The sequence below is a fragment of the Melozone crissalis genome, unplaced genomic scaffold (assembly GCF_028551555.1).
Source record: "Melozone crissalis strain CALT ecotype California unplaced genomic scaffold, PUWL_Pcris_2 ptg000066l_1, whole genome shotgun sequence".
In the NCBI taxonomy this organism is placed as follows: Eukaryota; Metazoa; Chordata; class Aves; order Passeriformes; family Passerellidae; genus Melozone; species Melozone crissalis.
This window is the reverse complement of record NW_026535844.1, coordinates 2,607,040-2,624,521: the sequence shown is the minus strand read 5'-3', so window position 1 is coordinate 2,624,521 and position 17,482 is coordinate 2,607,040. Positions and strand designations below refer to the sequence as shown.

General features: G+C 47.5%; 1 protein-coding gene across 1 annotated transcript in view; it reads left to right on the top strand.

The window, feature by feature from the left end:
* Positions 1-830: 830 nt before the first annotated feature.
* The window catches only part of LOC128945552 (zinc finger protein ZFP2-like), a gene marked incomplete at its 3' end in the record, with an annotated part of 51,720 nt that continues 35,068 nt past the window's right edge, over positions 831-17,482 (top strand). The window contains exon 1 of the mRNA XM_054289299.1: positions 831-863. Within this exon, the coding sequence (XP_054145274.1) occupies positions 831-863 (33 nt within the window). The remainder of the gene's footprint in view (positions 864-17,482) is intronic.

The window sequence follows — 17,482 nt, the reverse complement described above, 5'->3', positions numbered from 1 at the left end:
TTTGTATACAGACACAAAATAAAATTGTTTAATATGTTTGCTTTTGACAATGCTAATGATAAAACTCAGCAGATTTTGGGAACATTAAGGAAGGGAGCTGATGTTACAGAAATGCTGGAACTTATGGCTAGAGCTACAGAGACACAAAAAGCAGCCCATGTAGCTGCTGCAGTACAGGATGTGGTAAAACCATTGCTTTCTAAACTGCAAAAGAGAGCTGAAGGAAAGAACATTAAGTGCTTTGGATGTGGTAAAATCGGACATGTTGGGAGTCAGTGTTGCTCTACAACTGTGAAAAAATTTTGTTCTATCTGCAAAAAAGATAACCACGATACTAAAGAATGTTGGTTCCAGGGAAACGGGTCTCGGAGTGCCTTCTCTCCAGGCATCACAAAACAAGTACGGAGAGCTGTCTGGATAGCTCAGCCTCCCATGGAGGAGGAGGAGGGCTTTGCTCACTCAGATCATCAACTGCTGGAAACGCCGGAGCGGACGTGGAAACCACAGTAGACGTGACCATCACGGACTCTGCTGTGCACCTGATAGATACCAATGTAAAAGGACCCTTGGGGGATGGGCTGAGTGCTTGTGTCTTAGGGAGATCATCTGCCAGTAAAAAGGGTTTGGATGTAATTCCTGGGGTTATTGATGCAGACTATCAAGGGGTTGTTAAAATTATGATTAGAACATTTTTCCCTCCTGTATCTATTCCAAAAGGTTTGTGAATTGCTCAGCTTGTTCCTTTTAAGTCGTGTGTCCCCTGTACAGACTACAAGAAACGGGGAACAGGAAGCTTTGGTTCCACAGGTAAACCAGAAGTATATTGGGCCATGGACATCACAAGAGGTAAACCAGACAAACAGGTAACCTTGACACATCCTAATGGTGATTCTATTACTAAGAAACTCATAATTGACACTGGAGCAGATGTAACCATCATTTCAAACACAATATGGCCAAAAAACTGGGCATTGGTTGATCCTGCTTTAGGCATTGCAGGTATTGGAGGGACTCAGGCAACTCAGATGAGCAGGGAAGTAATTACTTTTACTTTCCCAGATGGAGTGAATGTGTCTACAAGGCCTTATGTCATGCAAACTCCTGGTACTTTACTAGGTTTCCTTGGTTGGGACCTGTTAAGCCAGTTAAAAGCTACCATTGCTAGACAGCCTTTTTGGGATCACATTGCCACAAAGGTTGCTACATGGCATGCACATCGTCTGATCGAGGATGATCCAGTTCAGTTGATGATCATCAATCAGAGCAAAGAGGGTGACAATTATGCCAAGCATCCTTTCGCCTTGATTTGTCAATGGGTTAAAACTCAAGCTAATCCTTAAGTTTTTTTGGAATGGGTATTTTTACCTGTAAAACAATCTAGAACTATTCCCACTCAACTGGAACTTTTTGCTCATTTGATTATGAAGGACAGAGGGAGAATATTGGAAATCTGGGGACACGAACCACATGCAATTGTAGTACCATTGGCTAACTGGTATCATGAATGGGGAATTAGGCATTCTGTTTCTTTACAGATAGCTTTGGCTGGATATGACGGTAAAGTTCACGATATTTATCCACGGCACCGGGTATTATCATCTTTATTGGAGCATCAGCATCTGGAGGACAGACCCTGGAGATCTGACTGTCGGTGTCTGGGCAGACAGCATTTACAGATGCAGATAAAAGGTCAAAAAGGGCTGTCTGCACTTGGCAGTAAGACAAAGTGTGGAAAAAGCATGTCATTTTTGGAGATGTAAAAGATATGTTGCAGACAATAGAATTGAAAGCTGTGATTTGGGCTTTTGAAAATTGGAATAATGAGGCCATTAACATTGGTTCTGATTCGCTTTATGTAGTTAGCTGTGTCCAACGCCTAGAAAGAGCAGTACTTAATAAGGTGAGTAATGAGCATTTGTATTCCCTTTTAAGCTGATTGCTTAAAAACCTAAATCAGCGATGGCAGGAATACTTTATTATTTATGTTTGTAGTCATCAAGCTCTCCCTGGTCTGTCTGAAGGTAATGCTCGAGCTGATCAGTTGGTAGCCACTGTCCGGCCAATGCCAAACTCTGATAAATTAAGCAAGCTAAAACTTCCCATGCATTTCTTCATCAATCTGCAAAAACTTTAATTAAATAATTTGGTATTCCCCTTACTGAGGCTTCAGGTATTGTGTGATCCTGTCCTGATTGTCAACGAGATGGCATTGGTTTATTCACTGGTGTTAACCCTAGAGGTATTCAACCCTTGCAATTGTAGCAAATGGATGTAACTCCTGTAGCAGAATTTAGTCAGAAAATGTTTGTACATGATTGCATTGATACCTATTCTTGTGTTATGTGGGTTACTCCCTTAACAGGTGAGACAGCACGTCATGTAGAGAAACATTTGTACAATTGCTTTGCCATATTAGGTATCCCCTTAGCAATTAGGACTGGCAATGGTCCTGCTTACTGTTCCTTAAGATTCAAATATTTCTGTAATTTATGGGGTATTTGACATGACACTGGTATTCCTCACAATCCTACTGGTCAGGCAACTATTGAGCGTGCCCATCAGACACTCAAGGGCATGCTGCAAAAACAAAAGGGGGGAACTACAGGGCTATCCCGAGGAAAAAAAAGCTAATGCCATTTTTGTGCTTAATTACCTTAGAACAACAGGAGCTAGGGAAGATCCACCTATTCTTGTGCATCATGCCCTCACACAAAATCCAAGCAAGAAATTGCCTGACGGCATTCAGGCCATGTTCAAAAGTCCAGAAACAGGGGTATGGGAAGGACCAGCTACAGTAAAATTAATAGGAAGAAGTTATATGTGCTTACTTACAGACAAAGGCATTCGTTGGATTCCAGCCAAGTGGGTGAAGCCCTATCTGAAACCATCATCGCCAGCCCATGCTGTGCCCAGAGGCGGAGAATCGGCAAAAGCACCGATTCCAGACAGCCCTGAATCCAATTCTTCAGCACCTGGCAGCTGAACAATGGATATTCCCACAACGGTGGGAATATCTGCCAAGTTTGCTGGAGTATGCTAAGAGAGTACCAGCAATTCCACATAGGCTTAATACACACGGGTTAGATATACACAGACTTCTTTTACCTTCACTTTCATCACAAGTTGTAAATCAGATAGAAAATTCTTGTTATCTGCATGGTTGTGCATGTAAGCCGTGGCTTAAGGTTCATTGTATAAAGTGTAGCTTAAAAACTTGGCGACAAGTTCATCAAGAACGTAATTTAGCAGTGGTTTGAGGGGAAAAAGCAAAAATTTAGGCCTATTAACCTAATATGCAATAACTGCTCTTACACACTTAACTCTATTACTCCAAGAATGGCATTCACTAAATTTTTAGGGCGTAGCTCAGGAGGATATCAGAGTTTTCTCCAGGATGTATCTTTGATAGAAGTATATGAGCAAAGATCGTTACTATGGGTGCAGTTTAACCTTGCTTTAATTGCTATAGTAAACCAAATTGTACTAGAAAGCAAGATATTAGCTACTGAATGTAGAGTAGGAATAGCAATACCACAAAGACATCACTTTAGAGATTCTGAGTGGGAACGGGCTAAAGCAATTTGGGCAAAGCGCAGGCGTGATGGACAACAGCGGCAACAATGGCAGCAGTCTGGCAAATGTTGACAATGTTGCTCGGTGCAGTGATTAGGGAAACACAGGGTGTATACAATATAGAGCAGCGAGCTAACATGTGGGTTACATGGGCTAACAGAACAGGGCAAGAACCTTTCTGCTTGTCACCACCTACACCTTCGGATCCATTTTGCACCTGTTTAATTGGAATTCCCTTAGACTCAGTGGAAGAATTTGGAAATTGGACCAGAGCTGAAATTTATGGCAACTTAAGTAAGGCCTGGTCAAATTGGTGTACTAATCAAAATGGGATGATCACAGAAATTTGGTGTGAAAAACAAAAAGTCCCTAGAAATCCTGTAGGAGTTCAGGCATTTACAATCACTGAAGGTTTAAATACTACAAGTCAGGAACCACAGGAATTGGATATTTTGGGATCAGTGCCAGGAAATTATTGTTTATTCTTTGAGTACTACAAGAGTAAAGAACTGATTAGGGAGAAGTAAGAAAAACCCAGAGGTAGTAGCACTTGGATATCTCCTAATTCTTCGTGGTATTACAATACCACGGCATACTGTGCCAATTGGACATGGTCTGTGTCCCTAAAAGAAAAACCAGCAAGCATGTTACCTCATGGAATTTTTCTCATTTGTGGAGATAGAGCTTGGCCTGCAATTCCTCAGAAAGCATTAGGAGGACTGTGCTATTTTGGGAAATTGACACTGTTTGCCCCTAGCACTCAACAGATGCTTGACATCAGGCACAAATTCCAATGTCCAAAACGTAGTGTGCATCTATTAGGCTCAGACTGTAAGGATAATGTAGAATTGTGGAATTGGCCTTCAGTTAAATTGGCATCACTTTTTTCACCAGGAGTAGCTTCATCAAAGGCCCTTACACAATTAAAACAATTGGCTTGTTGGACAGGAAAACAAATTAACATTACATGGTAAGTAGTGAATGAGCTTACCACTGATGTAGGTAGCATATGCCACGCTGTGTTACAGGATAGGGCTGCTATAGATTTTTTGTTGCTAGCACAAGGACATGGATGTGAAGATTTTGAAGGGATGTGTTGCATGAATCTCTCTGAGCACTGAATCTATTCACAAGAAACTGTCATTGCTTAAGGAGAATATGAAAAAGCTCACAGTTGTTGAGAACTCTTTTGATGAGTGGGTAAAATCCTGGGAAATAACAGGCTGGCTCAATGACTTAGGCTTTGGCATTATGATACTTTGTATTCCTTTCTCAATTCTGCTTATAGTGCCTTGCTTACTATGCTGTGTGCAGAAAATAATTGACCTGCTTTTAAATCAGTCTGGCTTGTGCAAAAAAAACCCCCAAAAAACTGGGGAACTGTTGAGAGTTTTTTGCAGATTGAGGAGTTCTTGACATATTCAGCCAAAGCACAATCCAGCCTGCTTGTAATAATGGACTATGGACACATTCACAAACAATGAATAATGGACATATTCAGAAACGGGGTTGGTATACCCTTGAAAAACATACAGGAAGAAGAGTCATCAGGACTCAGCAAGTTTGTCAGCAAGTTTGGGAAAGTAAGAAAAAAGTGAGTCAGGACTGGGCCAGACGACCACAGCAATATGCATGAAAAATTAAGCGATTCAATCAGCATTCTATTTTAGAGGTGTGAAGAGTCAGGGTTAATCAGTCATGTATTAGCTAGAGATGTATGGACAGTAGAAATTTCTATAAATATAGTATTTCTAGGGATAATAATTTTGGCTTCACTGGATCATGTTGCTCATGGTGTCATGTCCCTGAACCTCCGTGCCCAGCACTGGAGAAGCCTGTCCTGGCAGGACAGACCCCGGGGCACAGTGACCCACGCTGCAGCACTTGGAGGGGGCTGTGCCCCGTGGGATGGACTCAGCTCGGAGAAGTTCCTGGAAGAAGTCTCCGGTGGGAGAGAGCCCAGGGTGCAGCAGGGGAACGACTCCTGTCCCTGAGCAGAGGGAGAAGCCCCGGGGCATGAACTGAGCCCGGCCCCATTCCCTGTCTGCGGCACTGCCGGGGTAGGAGGCGCAGCTGGAAGGAGAGAGGCGTGGGGGAAAGCTGGGTTTAAGGCTCTTCACTTAATTCCCATTATCCTGCTCTGAGTTTTTGGAGTTTTCTGTCCGAAATCTCTCCCCTCCCCCACACATCCACAGGGGTTTGGGGCGGTTTTTCCTTTTTGGGGGAAATCAAAGCGATGCACTGATGCTCCTAATTAGGGGGAGGAGAAGTGAGGCTCCAGGGCTTCCCGCTGTGCCTGAGCCACCGAAGCCGCAGTGCCGGGAAAGCCGTGGCGGGAGGTGCGGAGAAGTTTGTTTGTGTTTTCAGCTCAATCCCCCTCGGGCCCGGGCCCGTTCCAGGGCTGTTCCTCAGCTCCGGCTCTGCCCTCACGCAGCCCGGGGAGCCCTGAGAGCGCGGGGCGGGGCTGTGCCGCGTGCAGAGCCCGCCCCTGTCTGGGATTGGGCGACGATGCCGTCAGTCGTGGTTGTGGCGCGCTGATTGGTGGGAGCGGGGCGGAGCAGGGCCCCGGTGGCGGGCTGAGGGCGGCCGTGGCTGGGCCGCGGCGCCATTGTCGGAGCGTGTGTGTGGTCCCGTGAGCGGCGGCAGCGGCCGGAGCGCGGTGAGGTCGCGGCGGAGCTCGGAGGCGGCCGCAGCGCAGGTGGGAGCCGCGCTGGGTTGTGCGGGGGCTCGGGGCTGGCTGCGGGCCTCGGGGCGGCAGGGGACTCGGGCGGGTTCGTTGTGCCGTGTCCGGCCCGTGTTGCCGCTGGCGTGAGGGCGCTGCGGGAGCGGCTGCCCGCGGTCTCCTTGCGGCCGCTGCCTCGGCAGGAGCCGCTGGCGGAGCAGCGCTGGCTCGGGCCGGTTGCTGTGGCTGGGACAGAGGGGGCTGCCCCGTGCCCGGGGCTGTGCGGGGAAATTGCCGTGGCCGGAGGTTTGTGTGCCCAGAGGAGACAGAGGAGTCCTGTAAAAGTGACTTTATTGCTGAGCAGAGGGAGAGGCCGTGGGGCATTTGCCGTGCGCTCTCTGCCATTGTTGTAGTTCGCAGCCTCCTTTTTATCCTCATTTTCCCGGCCTCATCTCCCTCTCCCTTTGCCCACTGGCTGAGGTGCTTGGAAGGTTCAGACCTCCCGATCCGGTAACTGCATGTCCTCGTTAATGTGCACCCCCACTTTTGTAGAACAGCCAAAATTCATGGCTCTGTTAAGTCTTTGTTCTTCTGAAAGTTCAGGAATTCAGCGGGACTTTGTCTGAGCAGCGGTCCATGTAAATTAGTAACAGTTTTTGAAACTGATGTTTTTTCCCTTCCTTATGTACGAATCCCTGACCCAATCTCTAGGCAGATTCACTCAGTGATTTTTTTTTTCTTTTCGGTTTTTTTTTTTTTTTCCTTAGTGAGTCTTCTTTGGTTTTGGGATTATTCTCAGTGCCCTCATTCCCTGTCCTTCTGTAGCCGTTTCTGGATCTGGAGGCCTGGCTGCCGCCTGAATCCCCTTGCTCAGCTGCTGAATGAGCTGCACTCTCAAAGGTGTGGAGCATGGTAAAAAGATGAGAGTTGCTGCAGCACATCAGAGGAGAAAGAGCATTCGTTTAACCCATGGTCTGCCAGGGAGCCAATTACCGTGTCCCATTCCCGTCCTTTCCACGTTTGGACTGGTACATGAGCTGCTTTCTTCTTTCCTTTTGTTATCTGTTTAATCACTTTTCCTCTGTCATCTTTTTGCCAACAGCAGTTTGTGTCATTTAATTTTCCACAAACTCGTCCTCCTTCTGCTAACAGATGATCCGATCCCATCCCATGGTTAAGTGTTGTGTTCCTCATTTCAGTGGGTTGATCAGCAGGAAGGTCAGGAGCTGCAGCTGTCTGGTTGGTTATTATTGCGAGGACAGCTTGTAATCTATTGATGCCATTGAAATGAGAAATGGGTTCTGTGGCTCCTGATATGAACTGGTTCGGGTTCCCAGGGGCTGGTCCATGGTGTTGTAGGATTTGTTCTGCTGGCCCCAGATTTGTTCATCTTTTCCCCATTTTGGGCGCTCTCTTCAGGCAAGACTTCATCAATTTACCACTTTTCTCTAATTGAATCATGAAATACTTGGATTCCCAACTGATTTCCCTGAACTTGTGGCAGCAAGAATTCCTCGGTGCTCTAATCCACCCTGTATAACACAGACAGTGACAGCACATGTTGGAGTAGAGGGATGATTCGCCCCCCATTTATTTATAATGAAGTTTTCCCAGCATTTTCCATTTGCTGTTTCCCTTTGCAGCTTCACCGTTTGTGTTGCAGGGTCAGATATCCTCCCCCTGGGCTCTGCCTTAAGCTGTGCAAATTCCATCAGTGCAAGCCGGCAGAGCTTGGGGTGAGGGGCAGAGGGAATCAGCCCAATTCCTGCCCCAGGCAAGAGACCCAGGTGCATTGTCCACCCTTTGCCCAGCAGTGTTCATTTGCATTTCTAAAGCTCCTCTGCAGGCTGCCTGGAATGGAGCTTCTCTTCCAGGGCAGCCATCTGGTGAGTAACATGTGGCCCCGCCAGAATCTGCTGTTTTTTAAAAAAAAGTATTAACTGTATACAAGTTTAAAATATTACGGTTAAAGCTCTTCAGTTCTACAAATGCACCATAAAGGCAGACATTGAAAAACTCAGACCAAAAATTGATTCTCACACTTCTGTCCCAAACCTACCTGACAATATAAAGTGGGAATTATTATAAAAAATTATTATCTTGTTGTTATTGAAATAAACAGGTTCAGAAGAGGTGTCTTCTTCTCCTTTTTAATGCCTTTATTAAAAGTGATCAGCTCAGGATTGGGCGGCTCGGCAGGGCTGCAGTCCCCGTCGTGTCTCCCATGGCGACTCAGAGGAGGAGGATATGCACAGCTTTGTCCACTAGGGTCAGAGCTGGGGGATCCAGTCCTCTTGGGAGCCTTTAGGGCGTGGTGATCCCCGTCAGATCATCTTGCTTCCTCCCAGACCTGGCCCGGGGGCTCTCGAAGGCAGGGTGAGGAACAATTCAGGTTTCCAGCATCTCTGCAGGCCCAGCACTCCGCTCCTCACATCCAGACATCACTCCAGTCTCTCAACTCTTATTTGGCTCATCGTTTTTGGGGTTTTCTCCGTGGTTTGGAGTCCCACAAAGAATGCTGGTCTTGGAGTCACTTTGCATAACCCCCCTTACCTTCTCAGGTGTCTTCACTATTCTGGAAAGGTACAACTTAGCCACGGGCGAGGCTCTGCTAATACAAAAGGAGCGATTAGCCTCAACGACCCGTGATTACAATAACAAAACCCATAAAACTTGGGCAGGGACAGTGATCTGGCTGCCTTTTTGTAACTTTTTCTCACAGAAAAAAATCAACTGAATTTTTGTTCATAACAGTTATCACTGAAACTTCAGGGAAAACAAAAACTCTGCAAGAATCTCTTTAGTGTTACAGAGTTAAGGCATTCCTTGGTTCTGGCCTGGATGTGCAACAGAAGCCAATTCTTTCACAAATAGCCCGGCTGTGCAGAGAAAATCATTCCATGCCATGCGAGTTTTCCTAGATTTTCCTAAACTTTATGTAGTCTGAACCAATCTAAATCCACTGCTTTAATGTTCATTGCTTCCAAGTTGTGTAAGGTTTTAGTACTTGGTTTCCTGTTGGACCCGGATTTCTTCCCCTCTGATGTGCATTCAGTCCACACTCCTGGATTTCCTTCTCAGCCTTTTCCAGCCCAGGTGTCTCCAGCTCTGCCAGGGGCAGTGCCTGGGGTAGCTGTTGGTTGCTGCTTGCTGCTGGGCAATGTTGATGTTTTGTTGCTGGTCGTTATCTCTGTGGGTGTCTTTTGGGCTGTTCCCAGTCTGTTGAGATGTTAAACTCATCTCCATTGAGTGGTGTAACACCCCTTAAATAAAAGCTTTAAAATTCATTTCCCCAAGGCAAAGAAAACCAAGCCTGAGCAGAGAAATAAGATTTAAAAGAACCGAAATCGGTACATTTTGAAGCACTGCAGTGATGGATTCCCCTTCCTTAATAACAGCCTGTCTTGTAGCTCTTTTCCCTTCTGCTGCCCTTGCAGAGCCATCCACAAACACATTTTCTCCCTCAGGCCATGGAATGTCCCATCAGTCTCTCCCAGCCTGGGTCTGGAGCTCTGTCCCTTGAGTGCAGTCCTGGGTTCCTTGCCAGCCCCTCTCCAGGCTGTTCAAACAGGAGGCTGGGTTAAACCCTTGCCCTGTCCTCAGTTCTAAATCCTCCTGTGCCATTGAACAAGTTTCTCACTGTAATAACCGAGCCCTGCTCATCCATTTAGAGGCTCGTTTGGTTGTCAGACCTTTAACTTGATGCCAGACTTGAACTGTAGGAGATCCTATATAGGGTTAAATATTTTAGCGCAAGAATTCCTTTGGCAAGACCCTGTTTGTTATCCACCTATAATTCAAATTCTTTTAACCTGTCTGGAAGTGCCGGGCAAGCAGCCTCAGTTAATCTTCATTTTAGCACTTGAAAAGTCTGTGTTTCCTCCTGCTGTCCATCCATCCAGTTTGTTGACTGGCAGGATAGGAGTGTTGTAGGGAGACATCTCTGGCTCCAAAAGCCCTGCCTTTAACAGGGACTCAATCCCAGGCTGTGAGCCCTTCATTCCCTGTCTTGGAACAGGATATTGCTTGTCCTGGTTGCTTTAAAGTAATTTGTAGAGGCTCCATATCTAATTTTCCGTATTTCCCTGGGGCTGCCCACACTTCTGGGTTCTTTTCAGCATGGGCCTTTTCAGATTTTGGCACAAAGGTAGAGCAGAACTGGCCTCTGTATCCCCTTTTACAGTATTAAAATAGAGCTCTCAAATTCCTTCCTGGTTAATTACAATCACAGGAGGAAGAAAAAGCAATTGATTTATTTCAAACCTATCCCCCACATCTTTTAATAGTGGTTGAACATATCATACCTGCTCATCTTTCCCACTCATTCCCTAAAAATTAAAACATTCCTTTACTATTTTCCCCCTTCAGTCTAAGATTCAGAGTGGATTGAGAGGCCCCTGTGTCAATCAGAAAATGCCTCCTCTTAATGCAGACCCACCCTGAATGTTCTCAAGGGCTGCAGTGTGAAGGGTCCCTGGTGTGATGGGAGCTGTGACAGCCCTGGCAATCCATGTCCATCAAGGGGTGGACTTGCTGGTCCTGAGGGTGCTGCTGTCTGTGCTTGCAGTGTCCTTGTGCCCTGCAGCTGGAGGCCTGGTTCCTTGCCAGGGGCTGTTTGGGTGGGCTCTCCCCTGGTGAGGAGGGCAATGCCTCTGCCAGGTGCTTGTGGCCGAGCCCATGCCCTGGGTGCTGGGGCCCCCTTGGGCCCTGGGGTTGATCCCTCAGGGGCTGTAGGAACTGTGCCCTGGCCTTTGCCTTCAGCTTGGCCTTTTGCTGCTCCCTTCTTGCACTCACCTGCTGTGCCTTTGTGCCCAAGTGCTGCAGGGCCTTCTTGTGCCCCTCCTGCAGCCCCCTCAGTGCCTGTGGGTGCTTGTCTTGCTTTACAAGAGAGGTGTCTTCTTGGGAAGGCAGAAAAAGCCTCTCTTGGAATGGAGAATGCAACCCCCATCCCTCTCAATTTTTAGAGTAGTGAAATCGAGGGGCTCTCAGGCAAAGATATGGGAATAGGAATACCAGTTTTTTACTAGTGTGTATAATAAAGCAAAGAAACACCAACAGCTGCGGCACTGACAGCAAACAGAGCCCGGACCCAGTCCCGGCCTTTGGGCTGCGGCACTTTCCCCTTGGGTGCAGTTCCGGGCACGGCCGGCAGGGGCGCTGGTGGCTCCCGCGGGGCGGGGCAGCGCATGCCTCCCATGGGAACCTCTCTGAACGGAAATAGAGCAATCCCTTCATCTAACTCTTTCACTTTTTTACCTTCTATAGCCTTTGTCCAGTGTTTTGAGAAAGAATTTGGAGACGGCTGCCTTTTAACTGAGCTCCTAGTGTTTTGATAAGGTGCTTCCTGTAGAGAGAGAGAGTTTCCCTGAACAGCCGGAGCTGTGGTTACCAAGGGGACGTAACTCAGAGCAGGACGGGGTCAGGGGAGGATATCCCGGCCAGGCTCGGTGGGAGTGTGGGCAGGGTCTGCTGCTGGAATCGGCAGAGGGGGATCTTCCCGTGGGGCCCGAGGCGGAGCGTGGGTAGCCCCCACATGGCTGATGGTGGCTGATCCGGCCGCTGCCGGCAGAGCAAAGGCAGGTGGGAGAGCCCGGCAGCAGCGGCGGTGCCCAGCGCAGGTGGCACGGGCAGGGCAGCCGGGGATGGGATGGCTGGGACCCCCCCTGGGTGCGGTGGGCGCGGTGACCTCGGAGCAGGCGGCAGGACAGAGCAACCCCCATCTTGCCCAGCATGGGCGGCAGAGCGGCCGCGGGCCAGGCAGTGGGAGCAGGGCACACAAATTGAGCGACAGCGCCGGGGCAGGTGGAGCTGCCCTGGGCAGTGAGGCCGCACCTGGGATGGAAACCGGGGCAGGCGGAGCTGAGGCGGGCAGCAAGCCGCGACCCGGGACAGGCGCCTGGGCCGCGAACGGAGGGGGCAAGACCTGCAGAGGATCCCACTCTCCTTCTGATTTTCCCTCTTGTTCCTGTCCCTTTCCTTTCTCTTTTTATTTCTTGTTTTTCCTCGGGTGTTTCTGATACTTCAAAGATTTTTATTCTCCTAAATTCTCCTGTCTAACGTATGGCATATTCTCTTTCTTCTAGATTAAATGGGGTTTTTTAACGAATAAATCCAGAACCTAACAAATCCAAACTTCTGCTTGGATACTTTGAAATGGTCTACGAGTTAACTCACAACCACCTAATGTTGTTTTTCTCATCAGGTTTTTATTTATCCTTCGGCAAATTAAGCATCTTTCAGTTACTTGCTTTGCACTCCAAAAATCCCAGTGCACCCATGGTTCCTTAAAAAATGATCACACAAAGCTTGAGTACCCCGGTGCGTTTTCTGATGCATGTATTCTAATATTTTCCTAGAAGCACATTTCATTAGGTAATTGTCTTCCATCAAGAAGTTTCCATTTCCCTGATTTATCTTGTTCACTTCCTGTCTTGTTTAATTTTTTTTTCTCGGCTTCCCTAAACTTGGAATTTCTGATTTTTCCTTGTTTGGGTTTCATATTAACATAACTCTTTCAGCTCTGTTTTCTGCTGCATCCTTAGCTTTGTGATCTGCCAAATTATTTCCTCTTCTTTCTGGGGTCTTTCCCTTTTGGGGTTCCTTAATGTGTTCTATTGCTATCTGTTTTAGGTATTTTAATGCCTCCAAAACCTCTAAAATAAGTTACTCTTGTACTAATCCTTTTCTTCTTGTATTAAGTAATATTTTTCTTTCAAAAACTTTTAAAGGCATGTACTTGCCTAAAGGCATACCTTGTATCAGTATATATAGTTCCTTTATTTTGTGGTAAATATTCTAGTGCTCTTTTCAAAGTATATAATTCAGAAGTTTGAGCTTACTAGTTTAGGGTTAATTTCCCTTTTTCCACAGTTTGCATGTTTTTCCCATCGACTACTACATACCCTGTATTTTCTCCTTTAGCAAGGAGTTGTATCTCTGTTAGCAAACATAACTCCCAAAGGACTATTTTTTTTCTTTTTTTTCCCTGTATCCAACTTACAGGTTTTCTGTCTCATTTTTCAAGATCTTATCTATTCATCTTCTGCCTCTGTTTTTCACATTCACTAACAACCTAAATACTACTTTTCTTTCAACTACACACCAAAAAATAAAAATCATTTTGCTCACACTACTTTCAGTACAATACACCTCCCTCCAAGGAGATATAGTGAAGCTTAAAATACACAATATACAGTGCCTATACTTCCATTCCTCTACATTCACTCACTTTTATTTCTCACTCACTTCCACACATTCTTTCCCACCCTCAGGACACAGAGTGGATCCCTGTTGACAGAGAATCGCGGGTCCCTGTGGCCCCCCCTCACCTTGGGGTGGCCTCTGGGTCTCAGTATCTCCGGGCCTCCTGGGAGGGCCCTGACTCTGCTGCCTCCGGTGCCGTTCACCTGTGAGGCTGATTTGTGTGTCACTCACACTCTTTAGCCAGGCCCCCTCACACGCCCTGGGGGGACAATGGCCCGTTTCCAGGTCACCTGTACCTTATGCCACAGCCCCCACACGCCCAGGAGAACAATGGCTTATTTGTGGGTCACACACTCCTCTTTCCACAGTCCCCCCTTCCCACCCGCCCGGGAAGCTGAGGCAGATTTTGTGTGTGACTCACTCTCACACACAACAAGACAACAATAAGGTACCTTTTACTTTCACATCACCTCTTACAATTTTAGGTGTTTCTGGCCAGTCCTGGTGCTCTTGTATATCCCTCAACCCAGCTGTGTTGTCCAACCTCAGATGCCCTTGGCTGTCGGGGACGGACGGAGACGAGAGATCTCTGCAGCCAGGTCGTGGAACTTGCGGTTTATTGCAAAGGGCCTGGGTGCAGGGCCCTGCTTGGAGCTGCCAGGCACAGCTCGGAGCAGGCCCGAGAGAAGAGAGGGGTAGAGAGGGAGAGAGGGTAACAGAGTAAGAGGGGAAGAGCATAAGAGTGTAAGGGTCCTGTTACAATACAATCAATCTTCTTCTGTGTTGAATATTCTATTTCTCACTAACCAATCTAGTACAAGATACAAATCCTACAGAATTTACATACAGCCTATAAGAATCATTACATCACCATACTGTGTTACATTTTAAACCCTTAAAACTCCTCTTTGGACCCGTTCTGCTGAGCTAGTAGGGTCTGCTCTTACCCTTGGGTCTGTCTGCAAGCAGAGGGAATTGTTTCATCAAAGGGGGATTACCTTCAGTCAGCCATACCATTGTTTTCCAGTTGTTCAGAAACTAAGGTATCTCAAAGCTTGCTTTCATTTCAGTCTCGCTTATAGTTTCTATATTGTCAAAAAATCTTTTGCCAGACAATCATATTTATAAGGCTTTCCCATTTCATCTTCCCCAACACCTGGGCATTTTTTTTATCCCTCAGTCCAGCTGTGTGCTCCAATCCCAGATGCTCTTGAGCATATCCTCAATCCGGCAGAATTTTGCTTAAGCCTGAATGCTTTTGGAAAAGTATTCCCTCCACCCAGCAGGTTTTAATTCTGGATGCTCTTGGGAACTCTTATCCCTCAACCCAGCAGGTTTTTAGGGGCCCCTTTTGTCCTGTTTCCTAGTGGGTTGGGCTCGAAAACTCCTCTGCTCCCTTCCTCCGATGGGTCCAGCCCCTCTCTGGGACCCAGTCCCAGTTACCCCGGGGGATTCTCTCACTCCTGTTAACATTCACTACATCTCTTTCCTGGCCACTTACCGCGGGAAGTCGGAAACGCAGCGTGGGAGACTCCAGCACTCACTTGGCAGGTCTGGGACAACCAGCCCTCCTCTCATTCACACACATTCATCCCCCTGTACCTGCCCCCCGAGAAATACTTACCAATCCCTTTTCCTTCCCGCGTTCTTCGTGCACATTACTACTCTTAGGGGGCCAATTACTGCGGTTCTAGGGAGCCTTTTTCCCTTCTCTTTGTTTTATTGTCTCCTTTTGTCCACCATAACCTGCGTCTGTCGGCCACCCCAGGGGAGACAGAGCGAGGCTGCCAACGGGGCAGGGTGCGCCTTCCCCACTCTGACTCTCCTAAAGCACCGGCATGCGAGGTGTTAATAACCGTCCTCTGCTACGAAATTGTGAAAAATGCCAATCACTTGCTTTTAAAATTTTACATGTTTAATAGTAATAAAATGGTTATAAAAAATAGCAATAATGTTAGAGTAATAACAATTGCGACAAATCCAATTAGGACAATATGAGACAATAAATACCAAGAGTTAGGGATGTCTGGGTACCTTTTTCTGGGCAGCACGAGCCTGAAAAAGGACACCCGAGCCTGAAAAAGGACACCGGTTAACACAGGATTAACCATTAAAAACAATAGCCTGTTGCATATTCATGCACTTCATACATGATGCATAAATTCCATTCAAACACAGGATTCTGTCTGGTCCGTGCCAACTTCTTCCTCTGAATCCTAACAGCGCCTTTGAGGCGGGAAGAAGTTTATTTCTTCTGATAAGAGAGCAATAAATTCTTTTTCTCTGAAAGATTTAGGTGTCCTGTGGCTGCTATCTCGCTGCAAGTCATTTCTTTAAAAAAAGCCTCTTACTAAGCATAGTTTCTATTTTAACATTTTTTTAATAACCTAAAACTATATTTAACCCACTACTTAAGAGAATTAATACAGCAGTACTTTCTAACACAAGACATATAATATTCATTTTTATATTTGCGAAAATCCAATCAGAAAATATGCATTTTTTACAAGTATAGTCCCACTTACTTCAAATCTCTCCCAGTTTGGTCCCAGCTGCCGCCGGCATGGTTCCAGTTCAATGGAACTGGTTCATGGTTCCTCAGTGGTTCATGGTTCCTCAATCAACTCAGTGAGTCCCAGTATGATGCCATTTGCTCCCAGTTGCTCCCAGTCAGGCCCAATATGGGGGATGATGTGCAGGGAGGGCTCACTGTGACACTCAGTTCCTCCCAGTATTAGTCCAGTCACTCCCAGTATGATCCAAATATGAGCCCAGTGTGCTCCCAGTCTCTGCCAGAATAAACCAGTTGTGCTGCACGTGATTCCAGTTGCTCTCTTTCACCCTCATTTTCCTTCTAGTCACTCCCAGTGTATCCCAGGGTACCCCAGTTCCCTCCACCATCTTTCCCGTTCCTTCCAGTATGATCCCATTTGCTCCCAAGCACTCCCAGTCAGCCTCAGTGTAGTCGCACTCACTGCCAGTATGATCCTAGCCATCCTCAGCACCATCCCAGTTCATCCCAGTATATCCCATTTACCCCTAACATGGTCTCAATTGCCCCCCCCCAGGCTCCTACTCACTCCCAGTGTGATCTCAGCATGATCCCAGTATGATGGCAGCATGGAGTCAGTACAAACTCAGTACAATCCCAGTATGATGCCAATAGGATGTCAATAGAAAGCCAGTAAAGTCCCAGTTGCTCCCAGTATGATCCCAGAATGATCCCAGAATGATCCCAGTGTCAGTGAGATCACAGTCTGCCCTGGCATGGCAATATGATCCCAGAATAATGTCAGTACAAACCCAGTACAGTCCCATCATGATCCTAGTACAATCCCAGTATGATGTGAATACAAAGCCAGTACGATCCCAGTACGATCCCAGTATGATATCTGTACAAGCCCAGTACAGTCCCAGTCACCCCCAGTACGATCCCAGTGCAGCCCAGTCCCTGGCAGTGCTGCCACTGCTGGGATCCCCCAGCCCTGTGTGCGTTCCCCCCTGGCGGATGTGCCAGGAGGAGCCCCAAGGGCTGGCAGTGCCCAGGCAAGGTCCCCAGCAAGGCCCAGTTTGGATGTGCAGCCCCCAGTTTGCCCAGTTTGCCTCTCCTTTGGCCCAGGCCGGGTTCCCCCCGCCCGCAGCGGCTGGAGCAGCCGAGAGCCCCGCGCTGCCCATCCCGACCTGTCCTGGCTCCATCCACGCTCCTGCCGCGGAATGGGGCACCGAGGGTGTGGCTGCTGCTGGGGGAGGAGGAGGAGGGAGGGAAGGGCAGGGATGAAGGGGGAGGAGGAGGTGGGGTTTGGGAGGAGGAGCAGGGGGACGGGCAGATTGAAGAGGAGGGATGAAGGCGGAGAGAGAGCAGCAATGGAAGGAGGAGAAGGAGGTGGTGTTATGGAGGAGGACGAGAAGGGATGGAAGGGGAGGGATGGATGAGGAGAAGGAGGTGGGGATAAGACAGAGGGGGAGGAGGAGGGGGGAAGGAAGGGGAGGAGTGGGAGGAAGAGCAAGAGGAGGGACAAAGGCAGATCGAGGCTGAGCTGAGGG